The 25,365-nt window shown below is 46.7% G+C and overlaps 1 protein-coding gene across 2 annotated transcripts; it reads left to right on the top strand.

Moving 5' to 3' along the window:
- Positions 1–1,394: 1,394 nt before the first annotated feature.
- LOC148649456 (ras-related protein Ral-B) lies at positions 1,395–25,067 on the top strand. 2 transcript variants are annotated; one of them, XM_088606185.1, is made up of 5 exons: positions 1,395–1,552; positions 19,077–19,252; positions 19,875–20,083; positions 20,636–20,813; positions 21,481–25,067. In XM_088606185.1, the coding sequence occupies exons 2-5, from the start codon at positions 19,139–19,141 to the stop codon at positions 21,598–21,600; spliced, it is 621 nt and encodes a 206-aa protein (XP_088462311.1). In that variant the 5' UTR covers positions 1,395–1,552; positions 19,077–19,138; the 3' UTR covers positions 21,601–25,067. The 2 variants fall into 2 exon arrangements, with proteins under 2 accessions (XP_088462311.1, XP_088462312.1); XM_088606186.1 differs by lacking the exon at positions 1,395–1,552 and adding an exon at positions 13,589–13,746.
- Positions 25,068–25,365: the final 298 nt, after the last annotated feature.

Below are 25,365 nucleotides of genomic sequence, written 5' to 3'. Positions count from 1 at the left end.
CGAATTTTTATTTTAAAGGATATCAGACAACAGAACCCTAAAACAACGGATACTAGAGAAGATCCCCTCAGCATGGGGAGAACATGAACAGACCACGGCATGCAGCCCTGAGACAGAAGCATATTAACCTACCAGAATGTCTTTACCCTGTGGGAGGAAACTGGAGCATCAATAATGTGTCACTTGGTATAGCAGCAAATTCACAAAGTTGTTAACTGGGAAATTACACCTTTTGTAGCAGGTGCACTGACTGTTTATTGAATATTTAACAGGATTATTATGCTGTCGTTAATATCGTCAATAAGATTGATGAACAGGGAGTGTGCGGTGAATGTCACAGAGCAGTGGCACATGTGTTCACTGCTGGAAACAATAAAAAATCGACAGTCTTTTCTCTCGGCTGTAGATGTTATCTTGTGGATTTTCTTTCCCATTCCTTTTACAGAGCATGGACACTCATAACAGTTAGAGTTAGGGGTTAGGGGCTGGCTTTGCTGACCTCCGAACCCTTGACTCCGCACGTCTGTCTCAGGACTCAGGACTTGATTGGCGGCTGTAGCCAAGGAGTCAGGCTGCCGTCAGTCTCTAGAAGTGGAGTTAATGAGGTGACTAGATGTGTCCATTGTGCACAAAAATGAACAAATCATTCTGCATGTCTCTACCAGTCTGTCAACACAAAACCTGTATTCATCACTGAAGACCACTTGTCTCCACTGAAGGCTAGTCCGTCAGAGGTGTTGCTCCAACAATAACGCAGAAATATCGTTCTCTTGAGAGGCGCAGGACATTGGCTCCTTTTTGTGTTTTTTTTTCTTGAATGTCACTAGGCTTTGACATTAAACACGCTAAATCATCCCCTCACCTGCGAACAGTCTGCTCTCACACTAACAAGGTGATTTTGTACTAAATGTGGTCATTTTTTTGACATCACTGTGAATTATTGATCATACAGGACTGTATTGGCCAGTCCTGAACGACCCTTTTATCAACATGTAGTAACATTTAAACGATATCCCAAATCTGTATACTTTATTTTCCTAAAGACATTAATTTATAAATAAGTGATCATTAGGGTTGAATTGAACTTTATAAAACTGTGGTTTGTTTGTTAGTGTGCTGTACAGCTACTGTAGCTAAAACGAGGAAACCCCAGCAAAACGATCTCTTGCGTTTTGCAGGTAAGCTCAGCAGGGGGCACCGCATTGGGCAGTAGTTTAAAAAATTATACGGGAATTTCAGACGTCAAAATAAAATAACCAACAAATAACAAAAAAAATACCAAAAACCGTCCCTTTGTCACAACTTCTTCTTTCTCACTTTATTCATCTTTTGTTTCGAGTAACAAAAACAATCCGAGTTTCTGTTTCACAAACACCACAGGCCCCCCCTCCGAGAGCTCCTGCGTCACATCCGGCTGGGGTGGGGTTTCTCCCGCCGCGGCAGTGACTCCAGGCTGGAAGCAGGCGCAGTCGGCTGCCTTATGCTTCGGTACCTTGATGCTTCCCTCAAGATAGCACCCAGAAACCAGAGATTTCAAGGTTAAAGAAACTCGGTAAGGCGCTCCTGCACTTTGTGAATTCCTCCGCGGTAGGGACTGCTCATCCGCCGGGGCGCTGACCACGGACAGAGAGGAAAAGGCGACTGTTATCTTTATTCATTCGCGCAGACGTTACACAGCTGACTTGTGGGCTAGGCTGGCACATGATGGACACGGGAGTGGACCAATGCGGTGCGAGATCCCGCGGCCCCCCCTTTCCTGTTGGGCTCGAACGGCCCAATCAGAGCGGCGGACTGAACCGGGGAGGGGCGGGGCACATCAGGGATGTGGTACAGAAAGGGATGGTTCGCTTGGAGGCTTCCCGTCGATTTACAAAGGTGTTTCTCTTCGGATTTATGGGGTGCTGTCTACGATATCTGCCGGTTCTGTAAACGGATAACCCGGGGACACGACCGCTGACGTTTTCATCTTTAAAATATTGACGAACGCCCGGAATATAGTCCATACTTCACGTGACCAACTTCCCCTAGTTCACTAACAATTGAAGAATAAGTTTTTGTTCGTGGTCTGTTTTGCATCCCCGAGTTCCCCTTGAATTGTTCGGTTTTCACGTTTCGCTGCTTTTTAGTTCCTGATATGTAGGGGTCGAATCTCAAGCATGTTCTCTAATTCCAAAAATGTGGAATTTGTTGAGAGTAATGACAAGCACAGGCAGCGGTTTCTTTAATACACCTATTTGCCCTGTGATGTCGTTGCGGTTTTTGACGTCGAGTGCCCCTTTCTTTGAAATGAGCTTGTTGTATATTATAAAAGCAAATGCACGGACTGCAGCCCTCCCCCCAAAAAATCAAGCTCACCTTAGGTTAAAGAATACACTTCGAGCCTTTGAATACGGTTTTTAAACAACTGACGAATAAACTCCGAGAGAATCCATGAGATGCTTGCTTCGTGGGTATCCCTGCGGAAGCACAAGAACCCTTCTCGGTCACTGAAGGAGTCTGCGCCGGCCTGAACCCCAAGAGGTGCGAGCTGGCAGGCGTGTCGCTTCCCTGTGCGCTGAGGATGGTCCCAGGAGATTCATGCACACGTTCAGTGGGGTCCGGGTCTCAGCTGGGCGGACGAGAGAGTTATTGTTTAACATTTCTTTATATTCACCCCCAAAGGGCTCTTTATGTATAGAAGGAGCCCCGTGTCACCCTGAAGGGCAGAGTGGAGTAGAGGAGTTTATTGCCACATGTACACGGACATTGGACTTCATATTCGCGCTGATCTCTCGGGACGTGCACAGCAGACGACACCACACGCTGTAGACGGTACATGACAAACGCCATAAATAATAACAACAGGAACAGTAAATATGTTGTGTAGAACAATAAGTACGTAGCGGTGAAAAAAAACAAACCAACCGTGGTAGACCATGCAGGTAGTGCAGACGAGCATTGAGCCAGAGGCATTGCAGTGTGCTTTGAGGATGTGGATCCTAGGGCAGAGTAGAGTTGAGGGTAGAAGTGTAGAGTTTAGCCAGGAATCCAAGTACTCTTAGTCAGGACCTGAGTGTAATGTCTCCTCCGAAGGATTCCACCCCCTCTCAATGTATTAGAGTATTGCTTGTATTGGAGTATTTGTCGTCCAGAGGGAAGAGGTCTCCCATCCCAGTACCGACCAGGCCCAGCCTTGCTTAGGTTTTCTAGATCTGAGCAGATCAGGCTACAAGGTGGTGATGCTTCTGTCCCTTAAACAGCTTGGCAGGAGGATGTCTCCCTCTGCGTTAGACCAGATGTCTCATCCCAGTGGAAATACCGGAGATCTGTTACCTTGTGTGTAGTAATCTGTGCCGATATTGACATACATTCTCCACTGTAAGTCCTTCTTTTAGAGACCGGTGCAGAAATTGAGATGAGCAGGTGTGTTTTGTGTATGTACTGTGGCCTATGTGGTGCGAGATTGCAAACAGACTCTGTACAGTAGTGAAAATGTCATTCCAATGGGATCAGAACCCAGTTATAGTTTTAATCATCATTTATTTTCTCAGCAGATACCCTTATCCAGGGTGAAATAGGTGTCATATAGGAATGTAATTTGTAACTCCTCTGTATTTGCAGTAAGACTTTATTTTTTTTTAAATGTAGGTTGTCAATTTGGTTTTGGGCAAAGAAATAATGCACTGAAAAATTAAAAAGAACAAACCAGCCACTGAAATGACTTCTTCATTGAGGAAGATCAGAGGCTGTGTGTGTACCCTCATTCTTTAACAGCTGATGGGTGTACAAAGTTCTCTCTAACTTACAGTTTAGTTAGAAAGACCTGTTATATGCTTGTTCTATGAGCTGAAAACCACAGGTGCTATAAACCAAGCTTCTTTTTTTGTCATTCAAAGTGATTATTGAAGTGTGAGCAATATTTACTGCAACCATCTCTAGGCATTTCTCTTTTTAGCAAAGACGTTTTAATATCTTTTGCAGCTGCTGGTGCACAGAGTACCTTGCTGTGTTAAGGTGCCATTGATGTTAAATGGAGATAACAGGAAAGGGTGGTGGGTGTGCTCAGCACACATAGCACAGTTTTGAAGTGGAGTTTTATGCCAATGAGATCAATACAATGCACTTTTAACCTATGTTGGTCAAACCTTACGTTGAATAGAATTGCCCTCAAACCACTGCAGTTAACAGGTCAGACTGGCCACAGCATCTAAATGATTTTAAGTGTGAATTCACTGTGCTGCAGAAAATGATTTAACCCAGTTGTTCTTTATATCGTAAGTGATCAATAACTAAAGGGTGTGTTGATTTTAAAAAAAATGACTCTCTGAATTGGATACTGAGTTTATCTCGACACTGTGTTTCTAGTGCATGGTGGAATTACCACAATCACGAATTGTAACCTTTTTCCCCAGTCACCTCCATCTCTGCCTGTTCTAGGGAATTGTGAGGCGGAATAGAGATTCCCTCAAAGCAGAGGTTTGCTGTCTGAGAATTGATTCAGGGATGAATTTAGAATGGGCCGCAGACCGTAGCAGTGGTGTGTGACATGCAGCAGTCGTTCTTTGTTGGTGTGAAGCATGTTAAGGTCTTGTTTCTTGGCGTGTTATTTACGCAGGCACACAAGCAGATGAGAGTAACTGTGTCCCAGGAAGACTGCAGTATGTCGTCATGCTCAGGACACATTTCTCTTCCATGAATTATGTGCCGTTATTCACAAGATTCAGCACAACTCCCCGTCTGATCACTTGTGCACAGTACACTGTATGTGTGAGTCCCATGCTGGAAGATTTATTCAGTCAGCCCCCAGACTGTAACCTGAGTGGTGTTTCCTCTGCTGCGGTAACTTCTATTCTTATCTTCTCACGGATTGTGATGTTGTGTAACAGCCGTTTTGCGAGACGGGTGGAAGGACTGGGGATCCTCCCTTCGGGCGTGCGGTGTGGTTTCACAGATCCTTCAAGGACACCACCCCTGGGCGCAGGACCCTGGTGCAGCCCCCTGCTGTCCACGGGTGGTGGTGCAGGAGGGACAGAGCAGGATGTGTTTGCTCATGCGTAATACGGATTGAGAGCGGATCGTGTATCGGGGCTCAGTGGTACTGAGAGCCTTGCTCCACAAGTGCTGCCGCCCCCTTGCACACGCTAGACAGTGCTGAATTCTTCCTCTGCAGGGTCTTTTTGGGGCAGAGGAGTTTGCTGCACCATCACAAGGGATGTGGTTTGCACATAATGCTATACTTGAACACTGCACTTTGCTGAAAGTCTAACCAGGCCAATATCGAATAGTGGGCTTCACAATCAATTGGGTTTTTGTTTTTTAAACTGCCCTTTGAGTTCTGCTGCCTGAGCTCTGTGAATTGACCTGCTCTGGAACTGCAGTGTGGCACTGAGAGCTGATGGCTCAGTACTGTGATGTATAGCCCTGTAGTCTGTGTGTGTGCCTTCTCTGATTTAGTTTTTTTTATTCTGAGACACCGATTCAGCTCTGAGGACTAGTGTAGCCTTTAAAAAAGCATTACTGTGCCAGCCAGGAAGTCTTCGTTCATAACCCGGCGCAGTTCATGTAGTAGCCGTTGCAATGCGTGTCTGTAACTGGATTCTGAAATTGGCTCTATTGACGAGTTTGGGGTTTTAGAGAGAGTGTTCTGTTTTGATGTTTAAAGTATAAACGCAACATAGCTCAGCCATCTAATACAAAAAAGAAACAGCAGACGGCGTAAGTAAATACCTCTCCGTGTAGCCCTGTGTTTTGTAAATGGTACACCAAGAAGTACTTTTGGCTCCTTTACTATTCCTGGAACTTAAACTAAGTAGGTAGGCCTAATTAGTGTAATAATTTCCCTTGGTTTGTAACCCTCTATTATTTTCTTCAGGAAAGAATGTTTGTTGAGTAACGGGATGTTTGATCGATCGTTTGGAGGTACAAGCCTGTGTTCTGTTCCACCTTTCTCTGCTTAACAGATGTGAGGTTTTTTTATGAGCTCCATAGATGAAATTCAGCCCAAATCTGGACAGTATTTACACACTGTAGGTCATAATTCAGAACAGGTGAAAAACATATGGTTCTTAAGTCAAAAGTGCTTGTATTGTTTAATGTAAAGCTCAATCTAATGTGTATATAGTTATCTTTTACCTTTCACTTGTGAGGTGCAGCTGTGCATTCATTGGAAAAGTCTGAAAACTGTTGACACCCACATTAATACAATTAATGTTCTGTGCTGTGTTCTTCCTCATCAGAGCATATTTCAACCTTTTACGTTGGATCATTTTATAGGGTTGAATTAGAAAAGTGACTTCCACCCTGATCAGAAACGGTAGGTGAGAGGAAACTAGAATGTCACCCTGAAATACCCTACAGTTTGTTTTTGCGTGTCCGTCGTGTTCTTACTGTGATAGCTCTGTCCTGGGAGTATATCGAGTCCGCTAAGTAAGCCACATTCCGAGCATTAAGTGGAAAACCACCTTTGGGTATTAAGCTAATTGGTTCTATTTAATTACAAAGTGCAGACAATGAATGGTTCTCATGAAAACTGTGTAATTAATCAGATATCTCATTTACATTAATTGCGTGTTCAAAATTGCAGTTTCAGAGCACTCTAAATGGAAATTTAGTGTGCTGAATGGAGGGAGGCGAGGGAGAGAGACACCAGTTTGGATGTTTTATTCAAATTTTAATGATTGGAGGTGCTCATTGCGACTTGCAGAATCTACTGGGAGATGCAAATCCATACCCAGGCCTTGTAAGGTATATAGTGCAAAGCTTCATGTGCGAACTGCTCAGTCGGTCGCTCGCGTCCGTCTGGCCTGGGGTACGGTGTTGAAACTGGGCGACGACACAGCCGTCACATTGAGAAGAAGAATGGGGGCGAGTAGTCTTCTTCTCCGTGCTGGTAACATTTCGGGGACCATAAGAAAATAACACATTTGGAGACAGAAGAGAAACTGTAACTGTATCAACTGTAACTGACCTGAGCTGGGCAGTCGGAAAAAATAATTTTGAATTGCCCTTTTTTTTTCTGTACGAGGGGTTACACCCGTTCGTTAGGCGTGAAGCGTGTTGTCCGCAGTCGGAATCCACCCGCCTGACCGCACACATGCGTGATGGCGGCGCCGAGGCCAGAGACACACACGGTGAACGCCGTGGCAGCTCTCGTGCTTTGTTTGCGGCCCGCTGAGATTTATGCCATTCCTCAGCCCCAGTGTTATTGCAAGGGAAGCGCCCTGTAGGCGCACAGCCCTCCAGGGGATAAACAGTCCTGGGCCCTCCGTCACGGAGAGCCGCTCTGGAACGCGGTTCAGTGGAGCAGCTGGATACCCGCGGCCGTTTTTCATCCGGGCGGGAGCCGGGGCTGGTAAGTGTGCTGGGAAAAGGACCCGGAGAAGGGAGGGCAGCTTCCCTTTGGACTTGGTGTCAGGCCATGGGGCACTTCTAGCGCGTGGATCACAAGCAGAGCCGGGGAACTCTTCTTCCTCTTCCTCACCCTGCGTGTCTCCACAGGCCAGGCGCTGCGGTGTCGGTTTTTCTGCCCCCGGTTTCCACCGCCTCTCAGCGGGCTTGTTGAGACATGTGGCCTAGTTTCCATGAAATCGGAATTTGGCGGCTGAGGTGAAATTTGAACCTCGGGCCCTGATGAGGGCCCTGCGCTGGAACACTTGTTCAGGACTCTGGAGCAGGCTACAGTACGGCCACTGTGCAAGTCTTGGAAGTGCGAGATACTGTTCGCTCCTTCGGGAGCTGTAGTTCTTTAAATGTAAGAAACATTTGAAGATGTAGGAGAAAAAAGCCTGTTTAAAATGGGCTCTGCTGGCCCAGCTGTTGTTTCTTATATCCTCTTTTAGTTTGCACTGCTGTCTGAGTAAAACAAGCCTTTTTCTGTGTGCTTGAAAAACTTTCTCATGTTTAATTCCAAGGAACAAAATCCATGCCTTTGTTGTGAAAAGCACCAGGACAAGGTGACTTTCCTATTCCTTGCCGTGCACAGTGTATTGTGATACATGATGTAGCCTGTTAGATGCATTTGCACATTTTGTATAGGAAAAAAACCAAAGATTTAGCTGCGGTGGGGGACGGTGTTGAAAAAGCCTTTTCTGTTTAAGTAGAAGGGTTTGGTCTGGGACCTGTTTAATGTTAGAAAAGAAAAGACTGATGAAGTCTAGGCAGATACTGTGCTTGTCTTGGAGCCTCTTATCTCCTCTGTCTGCATGCCTGTGAGTTATCCCGAGCCTGCAACGTTTCCTCGGCAGCTGTGTGCGGCGAGGAAGCTCTGTCATGAGCACGAGGGACCATTTCCTGCCGGGGTGAAAGGGCAGGCCCATCGCCATGGTGACTCAGTGCCTCGGTCCAGGGGCCAGGGCTGGGGCTTGCTCAGGCATTGTGGGGGCAGACAGCGCTCCACTCGAGGATTGGGAGACTGTTCCCAGCGCATTGGCCAGGCTCGCTAGGAAGTGTGAGATGGGGGGGCAGGGGGCTTTGGTGGTGCCATGTGTTGGGGGGGGGGCAGGTCCTCTTCGAGTAAGTGTACCATACATATTGTATTTGCACTAATACGAAACAAAATGGAGGCTTGTCAGAACGCTGCTGCGCTCACTCAATATTGCATGGGAATCTTACATACTTTAAAAATGTACCGAGCAGGTTATTTGGAAGATAATGGTGCAGTATATTTCCAAATGGTTTCTCGGAGAACATTCACATTTCCTTTTTTTTTGTATTGTAATACAGCATGTACTGTAGGTGACTGAGTGACATGCAAAACGACGATATTGGCGACCCCAGACTATCTTCCCACTGTTGATAGGTCATTTCATTTCCTCTCGCGTGTGAAAGCGGAGGGTCTTATTACGATCTTCCATTTCCATTCAACAGGAGCCTTCTCACAGAGCCGGGCTGTTGTGAGAGACAGAGCCCCCATTCAGCGCTGTGCGGCTGAGCTCTCTCAAAAGACTCCTCTGTCTCCCCTTGTGCTCCTGCCGCCTTTCCCATCAGTCTCCGCCGAGAGCTGGCCCCCGGGGCTGCCGGTCCCCTGCGGGTCCCCGTGTGGACACAGGCGGGGTTACTGTCAGAGCCGAGGGAGGCTAGTACAGCACCACTGTCGTCGTCTTTGCGTTTCCAGCTCCTGGTCTTCCGCGGTGCTTAGTGTTTAAGTCAAGTGTTTAAGTGTACCTTTATCGACTCCGAAGAAAAGCTGGAGCTCCTTTATTTAACTGGTATGCGATGGAGAGGAATGGCGGAAGCCGGTGTAGGCAGAGCCCGTTTTCCTACGTGCCCGCTGTGCGCAGGCGAGCCTGGATGCTTCGCTTTTCCAGGACGGCCCTTTTGAGATTCAAATCGCCTTACACAAAGAGATCCATGATGAACGCGGATACTGTGCGGTAAAACCAAGCTACAGTCGCCCTCGTGAGTGGCTCAGTGCACCCGGGCACCCGTTCATTGTGAAGGCCCTGTAGGCCGGTGGCCGCAGGTTCAGACCCGGGCTGAGTTAGTCTCGCCACAGGCCGAGCCTCCGACATCGGCGGGTTGTCGCTGTGCTGGGTACCCCTGGCCTGTCTTCTCCGTGTACTTACATGGTCATTGGCTCATCCCAAGTCCGGCGCCATAGCTCTGCTTTCCACAGGTCTGATGGTCCAGTCGCACACATTCCAGAGATCACACGCTCGTTGCTGCGATCTCGCCCCGTGTGATGCGAGGGTGCGACCAGTGAGCCTTGACCGCTAAAAATGGGCTTTTCCAAATGCAGGAAGAAAAACGGGGGGGCTGGCAAAGCTCAACTGGAGACATGCAATCAAAATGTTGACGAGCGCATAGGAAACCCTGCACAAAAACTAATGAGAGACGCAAGTCAGCGCAGAGCTCAACTCTGAAGAACATTAAAATGCACGTCTTGAGTCGGCGCGGTTTTCTCGCGGTGTCGGCTTCGGAATTTGGGGTTGCCGTTCCAGCTGAGTGCCCAGGTCTCGTTGACACTGGGGGCGCTAGTGCCTTTGTAAAAGAGAATGTGGTCCTCGACTGTGGTCACTGCGGAAGCTCAGATATTGCTGGTTAAGGTATGGAGGTAGCTCACCTTGCGTCTCCGGGGCTCTGGCCTGTCAGCTGAAGGGCCGAGGGGTCTGCCAAGGGCAGCGAGGAGGAGAGACGCCTGAGCGCATACCTCGCTTCCTCTGCAGGGGGCCAGCGGTGCCGATCCTGGATTCAGATCCCTGGGATCGTTTCCCAAGTGGATCTCTGCCGTTTTGTATTTGTACATGGTACTTAACCCAGATTACTTCAGTAAAAGCTGGTCAAGCGAATGTAAATTGTACGTCACTTGGGGGCATCTGCTGAATATGAATGATTATCTTTGACATTTTTCACAGCATATTAGTTTTGTCCCTGTGTACTTCAGTGTGCTTCAGTCTGTGTTTTTAGTCCACCTCACCACCTATTTTCAGAATCTTTGGTCTGGCTACTTATTTCGTGCTGCTACAGTGACACATTTATTCAGTTTTGCCTCAGATGATGGAGTTTCTCATTTGGAACTGATCTGGGAAGGTGACCTGGGCTGCTGTTTATACCGACCGAGATGGTCAGTGATTGGGGAGGTAAATGCCCTGCAACCTGTCTTCTTACTTTGTTAAAAAAAAAACAATATCCTACTGTATGTCTCAGTGCATAGCTACATGCTGCATCCTGTAGTTTGCTGAAATTTAAAGTGCTTTGCAGAGTTGCATTTTTAAAATTAAATATAAAGATCATATTGTTTTGCGCATTATCAGAACAATTGCAGAACCACATCAGACTGAGCCCATGCTGTGGAGAGATCGGTAGTTTAACAGTCTCATGGTGGTTTGGGACGATTCTGCTGTACAGCAACAAATTTTAGCTTGCTCATAAGGTAGCGGTGTTATGCGGTAATACTGTGCCCTACGCACTCCAGCTTATCTAAAGAGCACGGTGGGTGTGGTGGCAAATTGTGAGTCATTTTCAGAGCATTTTCTTTGGTTCTGAACCGTGTGGTTTAGAAGTAGTAATTCAGAGCTGATCTATCTAGGAATTGGGATGACCCTGCGATTGAGATGTTAAACTGTAACGTCTAATGTGTTTGTCCTCTTGTGTAATGATTCACAAAAACCTCCCCTGACGGACCAGTCAGGGGCGGAGCTGTCTGCGCACTGGCACTGTGGGACTGCGCAGAATAGCTCCGCTCTTGGCACAGCTTCTCAGAGACTGCCACAGTCCATTCAGATACCTCCCAGACAGCAGCGTCACTGCCTCGTGGGCTTGTCTTCGCAGCCAAGCAAAGAGCCCCTGTTACTGCTGGAGTAGTGGGGATGTTAACCATGGTCTTGGGGGCGTCTTGGCTCAACTACACGATCGCACTCTGGGCTTGTGCAGCTTGGCCTCCCTTGAATCCGGACAGTGACATCATTTCCCAGCTCTCCACCCGATCTGCAGTGTGGTGTGTTAGCTGGTGCAAACTGACTGCCCAGGGAGGCAGTGGATGAAACGAGTCCTTCCCTGTATGTAAACCGCTGGGGACGAAGGCTCTATCTATATGCGGTTGATCATCATCACTTGAACACGCTCAGTGCACACAAGTACTTATCCCGCTGGAGTCCATCAAAAGGTCATCCCAGCTTAATCGCTATTGCCGAGTTGCCCAACAGAATCCAAATGAAAAACCACTCAAAAGGAAAGCCAGCCTGGCCTGAGAGAGGCAGCATTGTGATCCATGTGCGATACTGACCAAGCGAAAACTCAAAACTTGCTCCCGATCCTGAACTCCCGCTGGGCACTGCACTACTGAAGCTTCCTCAGCATTTCTTTAGGGCACCAGCCCCTCGCAGTGTCAAGTATAAAGCGTCACCAATTCAAAAACTTGGTTCTTGCCACCTTATTTGATCTGGTGAGCAGAGAACGATACAAGCAGAAATACTAAAAGAACGCTACTAGAGAGCCTGAAGGAAGTTCCATCATTAGTTTCTCCCAATGCCTTATTGTCTCTGTTTTGGTGCACTAAGACATTTCTAGTCTGAACCGTCTTGATGACTCTCTGTAGATTCCCCAGGTGAGCAAACAGCCTTTTAAGGCTACCAACTAATTACTATGTTAACGGGACAGCTGGGCCAGATTATAAGAATCGTTTACTTCTAACGCTCACTCATTATAGGATAATTATCGAACTAAACACCTAAGCGGATATTACCAATTATCCAAGGCTACCGCTTTGCCGGTTCTGCTTGGCTGTAAATATACGTATGTGGTAATGACCAGACTCTGAGGCTTTCAGCTTTCAGAACGGCGCTCATTTAGTGCATGAATGGCGTGAATCACATGTCCCGCTCGAAGCTGCTTGTTTTTTTCTGTCGTCTGGGGGATCTCAGTGGCTGGGGAGGAAGCTGTCTGGGCGTGTGTGGAGCGCAGCGTGCTCCCTCACGGCTTCCGGTTTCTGAAATCGAAAGGCTGTGATGAAATGAATCGTTAAGATAGTATCGCTGTTTGTTCCTGACACAACAACCTTGAAAGCTGACTTAGACGCTGTGCTGCACCCTCGTTCAGCCCCGCCTGCAGAGGCACGCCCCTGCTGGTCTCTTTGACACACACAGGGAGAGCTGTGCTGGCCTGAAGCTGTGGGCCCAGAACATGAGCTCTCACAGCTGGGACTGGAGTGATACAGCCCAGAACATGAGCTCTCGGATCTGGGACTGGAGTGACACAGCCCAGAACATGAGCTCTCGGATCTGGGACTGGAGTGACACAGCCCAGAACATGAGCTCTCAGATCTGGGACTGGAGTGACACAGCCCAGAACATGAGCTCTCGGATCTGGGACTGGAGTGACACAGCCCAGAACATGAGCTCTCGGATCTGGGACTGGAGTGACACAGCCCAGAACATGAGCTCTCGGATCTGGGACTGGAGTGACACAGCCCAGAGCAGGAGCTCTCACAGCTGGGGCTGGAGTGACACAGCCCAGAGCAGGAGCTCTCACAGCTGGGGCTGGAGTGACACAGCCCAGAGCAGGAGCTCTCACAGCTGGGGCTGGAGTGACACAGCCCAGAGCAGGAGCTCTCACAGCTGGGACTGGAGTGACACAGCCCAGAGCAGGAGCTCTCCCAGCTGGGACTGGAGTGACACAGCCCAGAGCAGGAGCTCTCACAGCTGGGACTGGAGTGACACAGCCCAGAGCAGGAGCTCTCACAGCTGGGACTGGAGTGACCAGAGCCCAGAGCAGGAGCTCTCACAGCTGGGACTGGAGTGATACAGCCCAGAGCAGGAGCTCTCACAGCTGGGACTGGAGTGACACAGCCCAGAGCAGGAGCTCTCACAGCTGGGACTGGAGTGACACAGCCCAGAGCAGGAGCTCTCAATTCATAAGCTGATCTGTGTCCCCATCGTCAGCGATGGTCAGGAATCAGAATCACTGTCAGATAATTCTGGACAGTGACTGAAAGGACAAGACTGTTGGGAATAGTGGTGGGGATGAAGTTTCTTCGCAAGGCTGTTGGGCGTGCTCGCCCCGGCTGGGAGAGGAGCTCAGCTGTCTGGGAGGACCCTGGTGTGCTGTTGCTACTCCTCCAGTTCAGCAAGAGCGCCCCCCCTGGAGGCTTCTGCTGAGCAGCCCTCACTGGCTGGAGGCCTTGAAACCTGCCCGGGATGTTCTGGCGACAGGTGGTGGGGTAATTCCTTGGAGGATCTGGAAAGCGTTGTGGAGGAGAAAGATGATGTCTTGTCCTCCCACCTGTACATGCTGCTGTCACAGCCTTCACTGGTGTAAGCAGAAAGATAATGGGTGAGTTATGAACTCTGATAAATAATAGCTGAATCGGTAAGTAAGTAGCTGTAAATCTATGACATTCATTTCTCCACCTTGAGCGTCATGCAAAATCTTGACGATTTTATTTTAAATCCAAGGGTCTAGTTATCTTCATCCAAAGGGTGTAAGCAAACAAAAATCTTGCCTTGCCTGGTTAGCTCATTAATGGTCTGTTTTAATGTTTCTATGCAGGTCTTATCTAGGAATAAGTATTCTTGGTTCTGGCTATTTGCAGTGCAGGGTACTAAGGTTAGTGGATGCTTGCTTGTTCAGTTTTTTCCTCTCTGGCAATTCTGATGAATTTTAAAAAGCCATCTGTCTGTCTCACCATTTATATTTTAGTAGTGTCTTGTAGTTTCTTGGGGTGGATGAAGTACCTGGGACACACAGCCTGAGGTTTCTCCTGAAGTACCCTTGGTATAACCTTTTGATTATGTACAAAAGCATTATAACAAGAACTTTGTGAACAGACGTTGTACACATCACTAGATGTCGGAAGAACAACAAAACTTTATAAAAAGCAGAACTTGCTCTTGAGTACATAAAGTTTGCAAGTAAGAGGAGGGCTCTTGACACACCCACTTTTGTTTGGTTTTAAGTAGGACCTGAGGACCTCGTACAGCCATTTCTTGATGAAAGATATGACTGGGTACTGTGTTCCAGACTCGCACAGCACTTTGTGTAAAGAAATGCCTTCTGTTCTCCATTTTATGTGCAGTTCCCCATAGTTTCTCTCTGTGCCCTCTGGTTCGTGTTTCACTGTGGATGAACTTTTTTGTTCATGTTCATCTGCTGTATGTGAGACATCCTGTTCCTGTGCAGCGATGCCTCTCACAGTATGCAATACTTGTAACATCACACTTTTTAGCTCAATATCGCTTAGCACGGCAAGCAGGCCGCTTTGAGTTCCTGACCTCTGTTGCCAGCATCCTGAACTGCCAGGCCGTTGTTGCCAGGGTTACCAGAAACAATGACAGGAAGCAGCAGGACAGGGATCACTTCCTGAGAGATGAGTGGGAGCTCGGGTCGAGACGGAAGACCGTTTCAGGCAAGAGCCGTCCAGCTGCGGCCGATGACAGCGCTTTCATTGTCTCCCTACGGGTCACATGATTTCATTGTTGCATCGGACGTCAGGATGTTAAATTGTTTTCCTCTTCTTCTGAAAGAGTCTCTTATTAAAAAAAATTAAGGTCTCTTGGGTTTTGAAAAGGGTAGAAAGACAACAGGTGACTTTCTCTTTGTCCAGACCTTCGAGGTCTGAGGCTCGTTTTGAATCTGGTTCGTGTTTACAAGGAGAATTCTTGCATCTTGCAAACCGTAAGACGACAATAATCTTATGTTAAAATCGGTAATGTTGTTCATATTGTGATTCTGCTATGTGTACACCACAGCATACTGATTACCTCAAAATCAATTGTAAGGTATATTGTAAGAGTATTTTTAAGCACGTTGCTTTATTTTAAAGACTAGACCACCTTACTGGGATTTAAACCTGTATAGTTATCACTCTATATGACATTGACAAAACCCTGTTAAACTTCGTTTTTTTAACGTTTATTGCTCTTCATGGTTCATCTTAAAACAGTGCTCTGCTGTGACATATTTGATATTGTTTTATTATTAGAATTTTATTTGGACTACTTTATCCAAAGTGACAGTGATTTACAGACATTACAGTTACTTGTTTGTTTGCAGACCGATCTTGGCGTCTGTCCTGCTGGGTTTGCTGGTACAATCTGGGTACAGTACCTTGATCTGCTATTTAAACCCAGAAGCCTAACTGTGCCCAGTGTATGATTACAATATTGTCACTCTCACAGGGTTTTTACAGAATGTACAGCATTGTCTCCTGTACGTATCTCTGCCAGGGTTCACCTCGGGCACAGCAGAGGCAGGAGAAACCAAACTGGCTGTGACAATCGGCGCCATCTAGTGTCGACACGATGCATGTGACTCGGCATGGTCTTGGTGGGAAAAGCAAGAGATGTGCGTAGCATTATGAAGCATTATATTATGAGTGACTCCCCAGGGGAAGAATCCTGGGGTCCTTGAGCAATGTCCACTAGGACCCCAAAAACAAAGGGGGAACTTTTATTCACCAGGCCGATCAGTGTGTGCTCACACAGCGGATGTGCTCTGAGATTCCAGTGGGCCTGTTTGCCTGCAGTCCAGTTCCGACAACCTTAGTGGTAGCGTCACTTGCACTAATCCTGTCCAGGTATTTAATTTGACAGTATCGTGAAAGTGGGGGGTCCTAAGTGAGAGCACCCTGCTGAAATGGGGCTCACAAGAGAGAGAGAGTGCATACTCCGGAATAAGCGGGGATTGAACTGCTGGGATTGCCTGGACAGCAGACGGGGCAGGTTGAGCTGAATGCCGACAGAACTGCGCACGTTCCTACAGGGTCAGAGATCGGAAACGAAGCACAGATTCATCTCCATGAATGTCCGTCTCGTAGACGGAGGAAGTAACACGTTTGGGACTCCAGACAGGAAGCCCCTGGTTTGCTGGGTTGCTCCCGACTGTTTTACGATTCTCGCATGCGAGTGCAGATGTGGACTTCAGTGACACAAAACACAATAAAGCTTGTTCCATACACCTTGTGATGATGGGAAGGTGGGATGTCACGGTCATGTGTGCTGGCTGGAATTGTTTTACTGCCTAGTTTTAATGTACCTTTAAAAACAGCAAAGTCCCAGATTGATTTTTATGTACTAAATATGGCACATCTTGTGTCCCTTGGCAGGAAGTTTTGAGGCGTTAGGCTGCTGTGTGCTTTAGGTCATCAGTGTGAGCTTACCAGGGAAGAGCACAACTGGAGCAAGAAAGGAGCGTGAGAAATCTCATTCCCAGTCCCACTGCTTCTGTACAGCATCTGTTGCCCCTGAGTATTTCACTCTCCGGTGCAGTGCTGTCAAAGCCCTTTTCTCCTGAGGGCTGTTCGGGTCCTCATGGTGCAAGCTAGCTTGTGGCTGTGCGTGCTGCCTGGTCTCCTTACAGTGGGCATTGATCAGGCTTGGGATCAGTTCTTGTTGCACTCTTCTTTATTAATGAGTGTCAAAGGCTCGCCGCGTGGGAACTCACAGTTGTGACATTTGTACAAGCCTGTTGGGCAGCCACCTCTGAGCTGGTACGTGGAGTTACAGAACATGAAGGAAGTCATTCACTTACATTTTAGGCTGCCATGAAGCAGCCTGGCCTGGTTTTGGAGATGATCCTCTGCGATGTGGAGTGACTGTGCTGTAGTTGTGTCATCTGAGTAATCCAGAATGACTTGGGGCACATCTGGAACTGACCACAAATATTTACAGTTTTGACATTTAAGACTGTATAAAGTAATAGTGCATCAGATGTTCTACATTTTAAAGACATCTGTCATCATTTTTATATTTTGAAGTTCTTCAAGTAGGTAGCTACACAGCCGAAGAAGGCTCCACAGCCCAAACGTCGTTTCCTTTCTTCTGTTTTCAGCTTGGAATAAACATTTACTTGTTCCATATTTATATTTTTCTTTTCCTAAGAAGGCTTCATTACCGTATATATGAACCTACATTAGGCTTTTTAACGCATTGTGAACATTCTTAATGTTTGTCTGTGTTTCAGAGAATCGAGTGTATTCCACTTTACTGTTACATCTGCTGTTAGAATATACAGGCCTTCAATTGCTGTACATTCCTTAATAGTTAGTAGGGAATTAAATAACAGTTTAGCAGCAGGCCAGTTCTGAGAATCGTATTTTTGCAGATACCTTTTCCTTTGAACCCGTGTTTATACAGTAGATGAATTCATTTGAACCTGTGGCTTATGTGGGCGTCCTTTTGCAATTCAAATCTCTGCAGTTTAGTGCTGTTTTGTCGTGATGGCTGAGTGTGTGGGCGATTTCCATGACTATCCACTGTTGGTAAATAGCTCACTTATTCCAATTCTCAGCTCTCCTTCCCGCTGTTTAGTGCACGGATTTCAAGATCTCAGTTATGCCTCCTCTGGATTTTCATCCTATAGATAAGTGTTTGCTTCATCACACAAAATAAATAGTGCGCAGCTCAGGAGTCATCTCCTTATCTACTACTGTTTTTAATTTCTTCATTGAATGTGTCGTTCAAATCCCATTTTAAATGCATGTACAACATGGAGTTTCACTGTATGGCCTGGTATGCCAGTTTGGATAAATTGGATCTACTCTAAAAAACTTTGTTGTCCTTTGCAAAAACTTTAACTCGACAGCAGCGAGTGCCATCACATCAGGCTTATGAGGGAATCAATCCGGATGTGCTGGTTAGCCACTTTGATACAGTATCCTTTTTTGAAAATGTTCCAGTAGCTCCTGTATTGTTGGGTACAGTCTTTGTCATTTCCTCTTAAGGTACAATAGAGAATAAATATAATTGTTCTCTCTTGGAATTTGGTTGTTTATTTGGTGGTTTTAGAAAAAGAAATTCCACCAGAAATACCAGCATGTGTTTCTTAATCAAGAAGTGCATTAGTACTCTGTCCTTAGATGGGGTTTTTTCTCTGGACAAAGCAAGAATACAGTATGTAACTACTATTTTTTCTTACTAAAAATTCTGCACAGCAAACATGGGTTTGCAACCATGTTTTGAACTGTGAACACCAAGATGTACTGAGTGAAGGGGCTAGGAGGCGGGGTGTTGTACACAGCCCATGAACGGTGATGCTTGTGGTTGACTGGAACAGGGGATCCCAGACTGTTTGGGAGTGCTGATCCCTTATTCATTCCCAGACGTTATAGGACAGATACTGCTGCCCTGGAATCAGTCCAGAGAAGAGCAACCAGATACATTTTGGGGTGGAAGGGAGTGAAGTACAAACTGCGTTTGTACGTTTAAGACCGAGAACACAAACGTGGTCTTTAAAGGGTGGTGGGCATGTGGAGCAGGCTGCTGAGCCACGTGCCTAGCCTCCTCCCGTTTGTAACCTTTCTTAAACGTTTGGCTTCCGATTTCTTTTTAACAGTCCTGTCTGTATGGAATCGAATAAATAAGGATGCAATCATTGACCATTTGTATATTTTGAACTTATATTGTGTAAAATTGGATTAGATGAACTTGAACTTGAAATTTGAATGTTTCAACAGATATATGCACTCAGTCCATGTAATGACAGTGTTAGCCTTAGATCTGATGCATCAGCACATTTTTCTTCTCCGTGGATGCCCTGCCTTACTATCACTGACCACCAGGGGTCCCCGGCCCACAGGCTGGGAGGTGTTGCTATACGATTTTGGTTGCTGTTAATGTGGGATGTAACGGAGAGTGACCGGCCTCCCCTTTGTCCCTTGTTTCCAGCCAGGTGGTGTCCGGTCCAGGGCTGTGGGTGAGCGACTGCGTGGTATTGAAAGTGTCCAGCTATGGCAACCAACAAGGGCAAGAACCAGAGCTCCCTGGCCCTGCACAAGGTCATCATGGTGGGGAGTGGAGGGGTGGGCAAGTCTGCGCTCACGCTGCAGTTCATGTATGATGAGGTAAGGCTCTCCTGTAGAGCACTCTGCTACAAAGGGCTGCCTGTCTCAGGATTGAGTTTCAGGGACCCGATACAAGTATTCACAGTCCTCACAGCCATTGACTATTAACTACGAAACGGTTCTGATGAGACGAGAGGCCCCCTCTCATTTGTGATTTTATGACACTAGAGTATGTGACACCCCTAACTGTGTCGTAGCAGTTGGTGATAATGTTAAGGGCTGAAATATTGGTACGTTTTTCTTTTTACACATCAGAAATGAGACATTTGTACCCTTTGGGTGTTGTTTATTAGAACAGCATTAGACCAGTCTTAAATCACGATCTAGAATATCAATGTCGCAGAGGATCACGAATTTTCACAAAAGTGTTGGAAATTGTGTAAACAACTTGCTAGAAAAGAGTAGGTTAAATCTGACTTAGCTCAAGTAAAGAGATGCGCGAGACCAAAAAAAAAAACAACCAACCTAAAAGTCCATTCTTGATGGAAACGGCGAAGGTGTGACGTTTTATTTTTCAGAGTTAAGGTAGGAGTGGAACGTCTGATTTCTCAGCCTCTATTCTGAGAGGGAGACAGTCTTGTGTGTAGCCAGGTCCTCAGGCGATTCTGACTCCCTTTGGCAGTTTGTCGAAGATTACGAGCCCACGAAGGCTGACAGCTACCGGAAGAAGGTGGTCCTGGATGGGGAGGAGGTCCAGATTGACATCCTGGACACCGCGGGGCAGGAGGACTACGCTGCCATCCGGGATAACTACTTCCGCAGCGGAGAGGGGTTCCTCCTGGTCTTCTCCATAACGGAGCACGAGTCCTTCACCGCCACTGCGGAGTTCAGGTGCCCCCGACGAGTCCACCATAATCCGATAACCAGATAATCATGGAAAGATTTTTTTTTAAAAATGCTTTTAGGCAATCCAAGCCACAGCAAAGTGCATGGGATAATCACTAAGACTATTGGGCATTTTTTACGAAACTGGTAATGATTTTCCAAGGGCCTAAAAAACAAGATGAATACACTCATAGACAATTCACCCTCTTGGTGACTGTGTCCCAACTCTCAAAGTTGACAGTCTAGCTGTATTTTGTTTATTGCAATCTGGGAATTGAGAAATTGACACTGCAATGCCCAGTTGAAGTTGATTCTTGTCTGCACTGCAGAAGGAGAGCTGGGGTTTCTTTAGACTGAATATGATGTCTTCTTGTGGCCTTCCATCAGGTTATCGTCATTAGACGGTCATTCTCCAGTGAATATAACCGTATGTTTGGCATTCCAAAATAAGGCAAAGTGCATGTATTCAGTCAAGCCCGGACTATGCTGTACAGTTAACGAAGCATGATCCCAGACTATCTGATCACCCGCTGTCTTTGAAATATGTTGAACTTCCAGGGAACAGATCCTACGAGTAAAGGCGGAAGAAGACAAAATCCCCCTGCTTTTGGTTGGGAACAAGTCGGATTTGGAGGAACGGAGGCAGGTGATGGTCGACGAGGCCAGGAGCAAAGCAGAGGAGTGGGGTGTCCAGTACGTAGAGACCTCGGCGAAGACCAGGGCCAATGTGGATAAGGTAAGACTGGGTTGACGCGCACTAGTCTGACTGCGTGAAGAGTGGAGCAGAGCTGTTCACGGATGACATGCCCTGCTTGTCTGCAGGCTTTGATGCCCATTCTGTAGAAGAGTGAGCTGGACAGGTGGATGCCGTTATAGCTATAAGTTATAGTTTAATTTAGCGTTCAACGCATATATCTCCCCCAAGTAGTAGTCCTATTCTTGAGATGAACTGTCAGCTTGCTCTCAGTCTAGACTGGAATGTGTTAAGGCTAGAAGTGACACAGAAATTGGGGTTAAGGTTAAGAGCAGGAAGGGGGGTCAGGATACAGACTAGGGGTTAAGGACAGGATAAGAGTTCAAGCGGGCTTGATGGTGGAGAGGAGTGTTCAGATGAGAGTTACAGTTCAGAATCCGTGAGCCAGTGTACGTTCTTGCGCTTTTATAGTGCAACTGCAATTGCCGTTGATCAACCAAAAATCGATGCACACCTTTTTTTTTAACGGTGTTGGAATGTTTTATTGGGATTAAACTTGGGCGCATTTCGGTGAAAAGACAATGTTGCCGGCGCTCGTCGGCGGGACTGTAAAGGAAGATAGGCTTCCCGTCCGCGGGAGGGCTGGCTCTGTCGCAAGATCAGCTCCGGCTGTCGCCGGTGTGGCCCTGAGGTGCTCTTTCGTTTCCAGGTGTTTTTCGACCTGATGCGGGAAGTCAGAGCAAAAAAGATGTCGGAGAACAAGGACAAAAACGGCAAGAGGAGCAGCAAGAACAAAAAGAGCTTCAGAGAGCGGTGCTGTTTACTTTGATCGCAGCGCGGACCTGCGGCACGGGGCGCCCCTAGACAGCGAGGGTTCGAAATCGGAACGCCTTTCAAATCTTAAGTAAAACAGATCAGTATTTTTAAAAGTATTTCTTTGAGTTGGATTCCTTACTGACTGTCACTGGCTGAATCTTTTTTTTATATATATATAATCAATCATGTCCAGATTCTCTTCCTTACCATAAGTAAGCCGTTCCTAGCTTGGATAATGAGTAAATCGAGATCAAACAGTGTGGTGTCACGGGATTGTATTTTTTTCTACATCACATTCAGCTACCAAGCTCCTCCTCCCAACACTAACCTCTTTCTTTCTTCTTACTAAACGTCATTTAATTATTCGTGCTCCGGATCACAGGGTGACGCTTTGCTGTACGTCTTTGCTCTGACTCAATGCATCTGCCCGTCTGGCAGAATCACTGCCTCGATACGATAACATGCAGCCCATCGGACTGCTCCCGGACTCCTTTTGTCTGATTTTGGGTTAGTTCTTGAACTAGAGCTGCACCGTCATCACTGAACGTTTTGGGGGGACAAAAAGCCCAGATTTCGATTTTAGAAGCCTGTCATTTGTATTAAGTGCAGAACTGCAAAAGAGGAAAAGATTAATTGAATCGAAGTATTAATGTGCCTGTTGCAAAATCCCATAAATTCAATTTGATTTTTGGCGTTTGCACATAATTTGGAATTTACACATTATTTTATCTATGGGACGTCTCAAACCCCCCTCCAATAAAATAGGTAAAAATGCATTCGTTTTTAGTTTCACGATGGAAACGTTCAGACCCAGAACGTTTGCTAGTAGAAGTTACTTGGTGTCGCACAGCACTGAAAGCCTGCTTTCCTATTTGCAGTGAAAGCAGCTGGTTAGTTTTTCATTGTGCGTCTGCGTGTGAGGTCACCTGTTCAGGTAGCAATCCTCCATTCGCACAAAGGGCGTTGCTGGACGGGTTTTCAGATCCGCTTCCTTTCCCGAAAGGAGCAGCCCAAACTATATCTCGATTTCTACCCCACCTGGAAACTGGTGTGAGAACCGTTGAGGTCTTGCAGCGACAGGTTCTGGTTTGACGGTCCGTCTTGCACCACGCTGCTTACTTGTTCACGTCTCAGTTGTCTTGTACCCCTGTGTACCCTAGCTTTGCCCAAATGTAGTACAGTAAGTGTAGACCCGAGCGTAAAAAGTGAGATTCTACACCCCACCACACAACAGTGCCCTTCTACACCCTTCCTCGAGAGAGGGTTCGAGTATAATTCGTGCCAAAAGAAAGGAGTAACGAATTAAACTTTAAATTTACCGGCAGAGATTTCCAGGTGCTTTAAATCACTCCAGCGACGCCAACTCCTTCTTCCATGCCTTGTTAAAAAACAAACTTAGAAGGTGAGGCAGGGCGGTGGTTTGTAACGCGGCGAGCCCAGAGGCGGAGCGAGGTGTTCGGACAGCCGGGAGCTGGGCTCGGGAGCTCGGGTCCGGGTTCTGCTGCGCCGCGGCTGGCGCTCCGCACTGCTTTAAGTCTTCAAACACAGCTGCTTGAACTAAAATGAGAATGGTTTCCAATAACATCTCTCTTGCTGTAATAGTACACTTTCAGTTTTTTTAAAAAAAAAACCCGATAACCTGATCACTAAGGAAACTGACTTCAATTTAGGTTTCAGTGAGCGACTTTTACTTATTGTATTTTAAGTGCTTTTTACACCTAAATTTAGCCTTTTGTGCCACAACATGTTTTTTTTAATCAAAACCGTTTTTATGAAGAACAAAAACATGGATACTACATTTTTCATTTTGATGGTATCATTCAACGGGAAACGTTTTTCAGTCTTCCTCTTCGTTGGATTAAGAGGACCAGTGTTTGATGCTGACAAGCTGTTCAGATGGAATTGAACGTCACAGGCAAACTACCCTCTGTTTCTCTGCGTGCTGCACAGTAGGTTTCCCACTCCATGCGCTTCCGTGGGCCAGTGATGGTGGACTGTGGTGAGGGTTACTTATTCTCCTACTGTAGGTCTCCCCACTCCCGACGCCTTCAGAGGAAATCGAGTTGCGCAGTCTTGATTCCGGATCGTACACGATTTCCCTTTTGGGCGTGTGGACATGTGGACAGTTCTGCTGCTAAAAAAATGTATCTACTCCCTTTAAAACCGGAAGTTCGAAAAAGGGAATACTGCAGTACCTAACTAAATGTCCAGAAGTGTGTCCCTGTATCCACTGTATTTCCATGTCTCGACGCGCTGTCATTTAAATCACGGGCGAAGAATCAATAAAACGCTCCGTGTCCTTGCCACGAAAGCTGGAGCCCAGCGTGGCGCATGTGATTGAATTAGGGTGCAGGGAGCCCAGCACGACCTTAGAGCTGGTGGACCAGTAGGGGGCCGGCCGCCTACATTGTGCGGAACAGGAGAGCTGGGGCTGAAGCGTCTCTCTGCTGCTGCTGCATTTTTCGCGTTTCCCCGCCGGTGCCAGCTGGAGCCTCCCAGTGTGCGCAGCGAGACTCCCGTTGTGTCACACTGGGGGGCGCAGGTGGCCGGTTGAAATCCAACGGGAGGGGGTGGCCGCTTCACTTTGCGCTTTTTTTTTTTTTTTGGTGCTCCTTCGTCTCGCCCGTGTCCTTCAGCGGCTCCTCCGAGCCGCGGTCCCGTTCAAGCGACGGTGTGAACGCGGGCCGGGCGGGACCGGCAGCGAGGGCTCGGTTCTGCGGCGTCGTCTTCCCTGCTGACCTTGCTGCCGCACCCCGAGTCAGGTCACCCCCCTGACCGGCTGGTGTGTCCCTCTCCCCTGCTGCGCTAACGCTTGACCGCCCGCCTTTAAAAGGAGAAAAGGCGAAGGATGGACTTCTGCGGACTAACCAATCCAAGCGCCGTCCCCGTGTGCAGAACGAAACCCTGTGTCGTTCTCATTCTGTGAGAACCGGTGCTGGGCCAGCTGACGGGGTCAGCTGTCACACTGCTCTCTTGATTTTAATGGAGTTAGTTCTTTTATTAATGTTGTAGGAAGATCGCCTATATGACAGATGTTGCTATTAACCTAGTTGCTGCTGCTTCACCTCTGAGGGCTGTAACTATCTGCCATATTGTTTTTTTCAAATAATCCTCCTCTAGAATCACGCAATTGAGGAATACAAGGGGAATGGGTGTGATTTCCTCTACTGTCGATTTCCTCTCGCGTCCTCACCCTCGTGTTTCCACTTACAGCGAGGGATTTTTGTAAGCATGAAAATGAACTGATTTCTTTCACACTTTTTTTCAGTAATGTAAATTGTGTGTATGTAAAAAATTGTAATATTTCTGTACGGGCATAAACAAACAAATTTAACTTTTCATTTTTGCATTATGTCGACGGCATTTAGGGACACTTCACAGTGGGTGTACTATATATATATATTTTACACTGTTGTGTTTATTTGCATTATTGGATTTTCCGTTTTTATCTCTATTAAAGATACCATTGGGAATAAAAAACAGTTGTCTCTTTTCTGCTTTATGCTGAGGTTCTTAGATAATTTTATCTAAGCTTCAAAAGTGCTGTTTTAAGAGGAAAAAAAGTATTGTCTCTAGCATAAATGAGTAGCATTGATTGGGGACATTACTATGAATTTGTCCAGATGTGGGATGACTAGATACTGATCATTTAATCTTATTTGAGTAAAAAGGTTGTTTAAAAAGTTTATAAGCACTTACACATTTGTCTTTATTGTTCATATAGAGCAGCATGCAATTTTCTACAGTATATTTCCAATGCGTGAAATAAAGAGCTTGT

The sequence above is a fragment of the Lepisosteus platostomus genome, chromosome 14 (genome assembly GCF_059453375.1).
Source record: "Lepisosteus platostomus isolate fLepPlt1 chromosome 14, fLepPlt1.hap1, whole genome shotgun sequence".
NCBI lineage: Eukaryota > Metazoa > Chordata > Actinopteri > Semionotiformes > Lepisosteidae > Lepisosteus > Lepisosteus platostomus.
Note: the sequence above shows the minus strand (reverse complement) of the source record. Positions and strands in the feature narration are given on the sequence as shown.

Coding starts and splice junctions, on each gene's coding strand:
- LOC148649456 (XM_088606185.1), top strand. CDS start 19,139: ATGGCAACCAACAAGGGCAAGAACCAGAGCTCCCTGGCCCTGCACAAG. Junction 19,253..19,874: donor TGCAGTTCATGTATGATGAG/GTAAGGCTCTCC, acceptor TCCCTTTGGCAG/TTTGTCGAAGATTACGAGCC. Junction 20,084..20,635: donor ACCGCCACTGCGGAGTTCAG/GTGCCCCCGACG, acceptor TTGAACTTCCAG/GGAACAGATCCTACGAGTAA.